Below are 9,573 nucleotides of genomic sequence, written 5' to 3'. Positions count from 1 at the left end.
AGCTAAATGATGGTTAAAAATGCTTGGCCTATGTTGAAAATGCATGATATCCGATTTGTTTTGGTTTTTGTTAGAAGTTCATGATAGTTGGTTATAATGACATATTTTGGATGATTCGGATAGCTTATAAAATGTTGTGATATTCGGTTGTTATAATGAGGGTTTAGATAGATTACCATTGCATGTTCGGATTATTGTTGTTGTTCGTTTAAGATGAGGGTCCGATTGGAGGTTCTATGCAAGGTTTTGTGTTGTTTATGGTTGAATGTTGTTTGATTATGGTATGAACATCATGAAGAACAGTTTGAATGTGTTAAATATTTTGAAAATGCTGATTTTGATCCAAACTTGTGCACAAACCGACCAGCAGACATGTTTAGTGGCATAGTACAACATTTACATGAAAATGCAATTTCATTGGATAGTACACTGCAGGTTCTAGAAGTTTGCCATGCACGTTATCACGGTTGCGAGTCGCAACCTTTGGTTGCTACTCGAAACCACGCATGACCAGTCGAAACCTCCCAGTTGCGAGTCGCAATCAGCACGCATCAAATCTGGTTGCGAGTCGCAACCACACCTGCTAAGTCGCAATCTCTGGTTACGAGTCGTAACCAAAACGTGACGGACCGAGACCGCAGTTACGAGTCGCAACCTCGGTTGCGAGTCGCAACCACCTTAGTTTCGACTGGGCTGTTTTGTGTATTGGGCTTTGACTGTTTTGCTGTTTTGGGCCTTAACTGTTGGGCTGTCTATTGTTTGGGCTGTTTACTGATCTGCTACTGTTTGTATGTCTACATGTTATTGTATGTATACGTGTTCACTTGTACCCGACTTGACCCATACTTGGTAACCATGCTAGGACGTGGTGACCAACATACTTAACCAAGTAACGTATCATACCGAGCAACCCAAGGTGAGTTCACAACTTAAAAGCATGCGTCCCGGTGGTTTGGGACACGAGACTGAAACAACCCTATCCCCTTGTAAAGGGGATACCGTCTACATTCCTTCCCTAGTTATTGGGAAACAAACTTACTTTATCTTCCCTTGTATTGGGAAACCTTTTTAGTTAATTACTGTTTATACGGAATGCAACTAACGGCACTAAACGCAACTCTATCACTCAAGTCCCTACTACATAATACCGATTAGTCGCCGGTGCCAGGCGAACGGGTTATTAGTTGATAGCGCTATTTAGGTTTTACCAGCCTCACACCGTGCCATGGTATGGGATCGGTCGTGAACTAATGTACTCAGGCATCCGTCAATGATGATAGAACATTGACATCGGGGCATCCTGCGGAAACGCAAACGGTTACCTAGTGTTCGGTATTGGAAAAACAGTTTAGTCGCTAACTTTTGGGGTAGCTCCCCATGGCATGTATAAACGGATAAATTAACTGGTGAAACGAGTTTTTGGTAATTAAAACTGGACAACTAGTGGACTCACTCAGCATCATTGTTGACCCCCCTTACTGCATGCTTTGCAGGTGGCCAGTGACTGGAGCAGCTGCTTGGGATGTGTAGTGGTCGTCTGCCCGTGTGTTGGGCATTTATTATGCTTACTTTATGAACATTGTTTAAAACTGTTAATTATGCTTCCGCTACATTTACTCTGAACTTAAAACTTTGAACACTGAACTTGATATTTACTAATCTTATGGTTAGTAAGTATTACTTTTGCTATTAATTCAAGTTGTCAGTATAATTGGTGGCTGGATCCTGGTCAGTCGCGCCCTCGAAGCGGGTGTTATCCGCGGGTGGATTTTGGGGGTGTGACAAAAATTTAGATTTAGATAGGCTATACGCCAATTATGTCGTTTAATTAATAAAAGCTTTTCATTTAGGGTAATGAACATAACTCCTAATCCAGATTTCAAACTGATGTCAAATTTTAGGGACAAGTTTATAAATCAGTAATGAAGGTTTCTATCCTCTCATATTTTCAAAAATTTCGTTTTAAGGTTAAAAGGGCATAATAGTCAACATTTAGGCATTTAACGGAAACAAGCATATGAATCGGATAACTAAGGAACCAAGTTGTATAACCTCAGAGGGTTACACTAACCTATAACATGGCCCCAAAGGAATCCTAAGGCATATATAAACTAAGCTAATTCGGGTCAGAACTGAAAGTCAAAGCAAAAGTCAACTTTTGCGACTTTCGGTTCCGAACGGAGCCTAAACTTAGAATTGTCGGGTTGAACATGCTTAGACACGTTCAACTAATATTTACCAAATTATTAAAGTGAGAAAACTGATTTTTATGGCTTCCATATTAATAGTTATGAATTTTATTTAAAACTAACCCGTTTGACTTTTATTTGACCCTACAATTTAACTAAGTAAACGTGGTAATTAGGAGGTGCCCTTTTGAGGGTTTAACACCTACCTAATTACGGTCACGTAGCCATGTTCGTTGCGAACAATGGCCCAACCGTTTATAAGTCAAAGCGTTTATCGAAAACGTTTGACTTTTCGGCTATAAGCGCTACATAAAGAAACTAGCCACGAAAGGACACTTACAAAGGGTCCAATGGACTGAATGGAGGTTCCCACAAGCTTAGAATCCTCCTTGAATCAGAGAACAAGATCAGAATGGAAGAGGTGCAAGTTGAAATGAAGTGGGGAAGGGTATTTATAGGTTCTTCAAGACCGTTAGGATCGTTTATTGATAAACAAGAATTGATCTGAACCGTACATGTATTGCCCATGGTTTTATTATACAATGGGCAGCCCCTAGAATGAATTTTGTGAGAGTGGAAACCAGTTTTCAGCAAAACCAGCAACTAAACAGAGTTCTGCAGCTATTTTCTGCATCTGTGCAGGTCTCGCGGCCCGCGTAGGAGTCTGTGTGACCTTATGCGGCCCGCCTAACAGTCCAGCCCAGCAATTAACTTGTAGAATGTGCAGTTTCATTCCCTGAACTATGTTTAATGGCTTTTCTTACGTGTATAAGACCCGTTAACCTCATTTTAAGGCTCCACTATGATGATTAAACGTAGGGGACATGAAACATGTTCAAAAACATGTCGGTTGTCGGTTCGTTTGGCCGTACCGTCACGATGTTCGTCTAATTACGACGAAACACGAACGAATGCGAAAAAGACCCAAATTACGCGACGAATGGAATTTTATCAAGCCAAACACTAAAATAAAATATTTTAGTGGTTACATAAATTTTTGGGTGTCCGGGTATATTCAGAATGCAAGATATGCACGAAAATGCAAACTTGTGCACTTTTTGACACTTATAGTCCCTGCACGACTTAAAAGTTTATTTTTGCAAACCAAACACCTCTAAGCTTATATCTAAGCCATATAAAGGATAAATAGGGTATATTTAACTCATGGTCATATTCCGAAAGGTCCGATACCCTACGAATCGACATACTTTTGCGGTTTGACGCAATTAGTCCTTTAATCGCACAAAGTAGCGCGGAATGTCGTTTAATGATATCCAGCCTTCCATGGCTCATAATGGGCATTCCCAAGCATGAGTTTAATTATTGCTATGCTCTCGATTGCTTAAATGGTCACCAAAAGGTGTAGATTCTAAAGTTGACGCTTTAGGTCCCTCTATTGCGCAAACTTGCGCATCTCATCATTTAATAGCATTGAAGCCTCATCTAATCCATATTAGGCATTCTTGAAAGTATTATTAAACATCACGATGCTTCGGGTTCGCTAAAAGGTCATTCAGAGGTATAATTAAACATATTGACACTTTTAGGCCCTCTAACTTGCAAAATTGCGCGTAACTTTACTTATAGGCATAAAAACCTTAGACGACCAATGTTTGGCATTCCCGAGAGTATAATCAAATATCAGGAAGCTCCCGGTTTGTTAAAAGGTCACTCAGAGGTAAGAATTAACATGTTGACGCTTTTAACCCTTCATTACGCAAGCTTTCAATTAATTCTGCAAACGGCTACACTCGATCGACAAGTGGCTCATTTGTGAATATAAATATCGTGAGAGGTTATTTAGAAACTTATTTTAGGTATGCTAACACTTCCAGTCCTTTCATAATCAAAGTTTTCGATTTTTCGAAAAATTAGTCCCTTAAATTCAATGTTTGACTTCATTAGGGTTTATTACACGTGTCAATACATCATTGGACGTGATTTTACGAGGTGTTACAATGAAGACAAGGACGTACATCAAGCTTTACGATTTCAATGCGTCACTTGTTTTTGTTATTATCACGGGATTCACGCTGGAAGCTCGTGATCTGAAGCAGCTCACTAGGAACGAAGACCGAAGACCAAGCAACAGCCAACGGGGAGTTTGTTGGTGCAGTTTTTGTGTCTGTTGCTTGTTCTAATTACGTCTGTAATGTACGGTCTTTGTTTATCGAGTCTGTAATGTTTTGGTCGAGTCGACCTATTGTCAATGTTAACATATGTAAAACAGCTGCTGTTGTGCAGACTGTTAGTGTTTGGTTGTGTCTTAACTGTTTCTGTCTTCTGTCTGTGTTGCCTTCTGTATTGCAGCCTTCCCACGAAGAACCATTCTTCGAGGGATAACATTTTCACGAAGAATATACTTCGCCAATGGACCTGGTCTTTCGTTGGTCTGACCCACAAAGAACTATGTTTTTCGTGGGCCTGTATTCTTCGTGAGTCCAGTTACATACTTCGTAGTGTAACTGTGTCAGCCTATATATATAAGCATACCCTTCACAGAACAGTTAAGAGAGTAGTGAGAGTTTGTCCAAACATTGTGTGTATGTGTTTGTACTTGTTCTCTTCAGATTAATCAAGATAGTGAATCTTTAGTTACGTGTTTGTGTTTACTTTGCTTCGGTTTGCATTCTTACGTGGATTCTGCACTCGCAAGTGTGTTCTAACAACAAGGAAGTAGGTTTCTTGATCCTCCAAGTGGACCTACAATTTACATCACTTGAAGACTCAAAAATATCAAAAAATTGAATTATTTAAAAAACTAGTATTATCTAGACCAGACTGTGAAAATATATTAGTTTTATATGGGAAAACATTCTCATAAAAAACTAACATCTCTAGAATAAAATAAACTTTTTTTGATCTAGACTCTACACTTTATAACCTTTTTTTTTATATTTGAGTACCCCATAAAGACACATTTTCAGCTCTTTCATCAAGTTTGTCAGTATTATTCAAAACAATAAAGAAACACAAACACCCAAACTAAGCTATTACAAGTATTTTGTGGAGTGATCCCAAACTCCTTTTGACTTCTCTATGACAGAGGTTTAGTGTGTGAAACGTGGAAAACGAGTGGGTGAAATGGGATAGTGAAAATGGGCAGCCAAGGCCTTCTATTTATAGGCTGGATGAGACCAAGGGTGCACAAGCATGCCTAAGGGGGCATGATCGTACCTTGTGAGGATTCCAACACTGCTCGTCTTTCTTGTCCTTTGCTAGTCCGTTGCGATTCTGGTATAGGCACGGGCATGCATGCTGATGTGTCCCGACAAGCTTTGAACATGGGGCATTCCTGGTCGATTCTAGAACCTTCCATCCTTGTCCTATCTTGAGCATGGGCGTGCTTGAGGGTGCACAGGCGTGCTTGACCCTTAGTGGACTTTTGTTGACCATTCTTGGGTTGACTTTGTGATGCTTGGTATTGTGCACGTCCGTGCCCATAGCCTGACACGACTATGCCAATCTGACAACTTGTTGATTTCCTTAGAATCTTGGGTTTTTACTTTGTTTATGCTCGTTTTTTACTTCTTTTCATCCCGAGACCTTAGAAATCTGCATTTGTCAAATAAGAACGATTTAGGTAGTAATTACAACTAAAAAGTCATTAAAATACTTGGATTTAGGGGTAAATTTGCACTAAAAATATGTATAACTGACGGCACATCAATAAGCTTCATGTGGAAGACTAATCAATGCGTATTCTTGGTGATTGTTGAACTAAAGGTTGTTTAACTGAGACATGATGATTGAAGATTGGGTTAGACGTCGAGAGCTGAACTCCAAGGGAAATGGAGGACGACCGACAGATTTCATATTTGGGCAGGGCAGTGGCGTTCTGAATGGTCTTACATAGATAGAAAAATATCAAGGTGTGGGAGTTATCCAAATTCAAATGTGTTTCATATCCATTGGGTAGGTACTACTTAGCGAATGCAACCATATAAGTGGTAATTGTGTTTTAAGTTACTCAAGTTTCTCCATATTTTAGAATCCGAGTTAACTAGGATGGTAACCTAGAAAGGGAACAAACCATAATAATGTTCTAATGTATTTATAAAGTATGTATTTGCAGAGATAGCAAAAGATCAAATCATAACATTCCCATAGACTATAGTCAAAAGTATGAACAACCTATACGAATAATATACATGCAAACTATATGATCTTAGCGTCTGATGTAGCTTAGAAATGGTTTCTCAGGTACTGGTATCAACTTCATACACCACCCAATAGGCCACGAAAAAGCTGCAATACCAATACAAATTCCCCACCCGTTTAATCTTTCTGTCTCAGCAAACGTCTTCAAAAACTCCACCATCACAATCTGAAGGATTACGGTAATCCCAGTTATTTGGAAAAGCAATCTATTTTTGTGTATTCCTTCGAATATATTCCGTTCCTCCAGCTTCCTCGAGTTGAACATATTAAACACTTGACATAACACGAAAGTATTAAAGATTATCGTGTTTTTCACTCTCTCATCCACGTTAAATATCGCCTTGCCTTTAAATTGGAACGTCAATAGAACAGTAATCTGAAAAATAGCTTGTGCTAATAGGTTTCTCCACATGATGTTAGTAATGAGAGGTTCGACCTGACCCATAAGAGGTTTGTTCAAGAGTTCCTTAGTAGGCCCTTCTGTAGCAAGTGCAAGTGCACCCAAAGTATCCATGATTAGATTCACCCACAGAAGTTGAACAGCGGAGAAGGGGACATAACCAGATGTCACAGATGCAACAGAATTAATGACGAGAATTGTGACATTTATCGTAAGATGGAATTGGATGAATTTTTGGATATTATTGTACACACATCGTCCCCACTTTAATGTGGATGATACAGATTCAATATCATCATTTAAGAGAACAATGTCTGAGCTCTGTTTGGCTACTTCGGTTCCATAAATTCCCATTGAAAGTCCAACATCGGCTTCCTTGAGTGCTGGAGCATCGTTAGTCCCGTCACCTGTAACTGCTACAACGTGACCTTTTTCTTTCAAACACTTTACCATTAAAAGCTTATCAAAAGGCGAAGATCTTGCCATCACACGGATTTTATCAACCCTTTGCATTCTTTCTTCATCCGTGAAATTTCGAAAGTCGACACCCTCCACTACTTCTCCATCTCGTACCTCTTGGCCCAATTCAAGTATTCCACATTCAGTGGCAATGGCTTTTGCTGTGAAAACATTGTCTCCAGTTATCATCTTGATTTCAACTCCAGCAGATCTGCAAGTTTCAATAGCTTTTTTGGATCCCAATCTGCATGGGTCTTTCAACCCGACAATTCCTAGCAATGTTAACCCTTCTTCAGTTAATGTTTCTGTACCATCTAAAACTTTTTTATACGCGAAAGCAATGCACCTAAGACCACTTGCTCCCATTCCTGAAATTATATTCTCCAACTGTGTTCTTGAATCGGGATTGATTATCAGTTTACACCCATTGTTGTCATAATATTCTGAACACATCGTTAATACCATCTCCGCAGCTCCTTTCCAGTGAACGTGAATCGTGTTGTCAATGTTTCTTTTAATCGAAACCCCACTTCGTTTTTTCTGCGAATTAAATGTCTCAACATGAAGAACAGTCGAACTTTGTTTTAGTTTCTCCATATCCATATCCAAATCCTCCACCGCCCACGATAAAATTGCTTTTTCGGTAGGGGACCCAACGTATTCGCGTTCCGAACGTGAAGTCTGATTGAATACGGAACCCGTAGTGTTGAATCCCAGTGCCTCATGTAGAAGTTCAAGGACTTGTGAGGCGATAACATTAGAAGCTTGTTGTTCTATGTACTCGAGACCAAGCCAGAACTTTGTTACCGTCATCTGGTTCATAGTCAAAGTCCCGGTTTTGTCGGTGCATATAACCGTTGCGGAACCCATGGTCTCACAGGCGGATAACTTCCGAACCATGGCTTTATCATCCATCATTTTCTTCATCGAGTAAGCAAGTGTGAGGGTGACCGCTAGCGGTAAACCCTCAGGGATGGCCACCACTGCGATCGTCACTGCGGTCGAGAATATGCCTGTAACTAAACGAAGTAGGACAGCAATTGCAAGACCTCCCTTTCCGATTGAGGAAGTTAGTTTATTGAGGCGCGATTGTAATGGTGTTTGCTCATGATTATCACCCATGATGGAACTCATCATTTTCCCCCAAGCAGTGTTCATCCCTACTGATAACACAAGCATCAGACAATACCCATCAGCCACTTTAGCACCGGAGACTAAAAACGGATTACTATCAGCGTTTACATCTATTTGCTCACTCTCGCCTGTCATGCTCGACTCGTCCACCAGCAATGAATGCCCGTCAATAAACAAGCCGTCTGCGGGAATCTGATCTCCAACATTCAAAACCACAATATCTCCAACAACTATATCGAATATCGATATCTTCTGTCTTCTCCCTTCTCGAACTACATCTGTCTTGATATTATTGCTTATTTTTGACAGACTTTGAAACTGTTTTTCTTGTCCGAAGTTACTAACCGCAGACACAAAGATAACGAAAAAGACCACGAGAAGTATGCTTGCACCTTCATACCACCCGTCTTTGATTCCGTCTTCTTTGATGCCAAAACCAAGAGAAAGAACCGCACATGCCATTAGTATGAGAATGGGGGCATCTTTAAAAGCCTCAAACACAAAATAGAACAAACCCTTTCGAGGGGGTTTTTGGTAAGTATTGGAACCAAACACGGCTCTCCTTTCGCTTAAATCTTGACCATCAACTCCATCGTCAAGATGAGAGTGAAGTGTTTTCGCTAAACCCTTAACACCATCAAACCCGCGAAGCGTTTCCACGTCTTTGTTTTGTACCATATTAACGAGTTGTGTTTGATCAATATCATTGAAATGATGTTGGGAGTCTTCCTTTATATCGACACTATGATCAATAACGGAATATGGCGGCAATTCTGAAACGGGTAGCGCCTTGGAGAAGACGTTTTTGGCGATAGACGCCATGGTGTTTGAGAAATATGCAGTGAGGTATGCACGCCGCCATCTTTTTTTGGCCTCCGTAAATAAGGCGGTGTCGGTGCTTATGCTATCCAGGGGTTGGCATTTTGTTGCCATTTTTCTGGAATTTTGTACGAAACTTTTCCAAGGGATTTAACTAATATGAAGAGGATTTGCGATACTGAACCAGCTGGGCTCCGTTTATTTATACTGAATAATTATGTGACGGCCGACAGGAGATTTTGATGAACCTTCATAGAAATTCATAGTTTCTAAAAGTTTTAATTATTATTTTGTGACAGACGACAGGAGATTTTGATGAACCTTCATAGAAATTCATAATTTTTACAATTTTAATTATTATTTTGAATCATCGCCGTACGTATGATGTGTATATTTGTACGGCGCAGACAT

At 40.0% G+C, this 9,573-nt stretch overlaps 1 protein-coding gene across 1 annotated transcript; it reads right to left on the bottom strand.

Moving 5' to 3' along the window:
• Nucleotides 1-6,275: 6,275 nt before the first annotated feature.
• On the bottom strand, nt 6,276-9,276 carry LOC110880679 (calcium-transporting ATPase 12, plasma membrane-type). Its single transcript, XM_022129156.1, has one exon. The coding sequence runs from the start codon at nt 9,274-9,276 to the stop codon at nt 6,358-6,360; it is 2,919 nt and encodes a 972-aa protein (XP_021984848.1). The 3' UTR covers nt 6,276-6,357.
• Between the last annotated feature and the right edge of the window lie 297 nt (nt 9,277-9,573).

The sequence above is a fragment of the Helianthus annuus genome, chromosome 10, assembly GCF_002127325.2.
Source record: "Helianthus annuus cultivar XRQ/B chromosome 10, HanXRQr2.0-SUNRISE, whole genome shotgun sequence".
NCBI classification, from domain to species: domain Eukaryota; kingdom Viridiplantae; phylum Streptophyta; class Magnoliopsida; order Asterales; family Asteraceae; genus Helianthus; species Helianthus annuus.
This window is presented reverse-complemented; position numbering and strand designations above follow the sequence as displayed.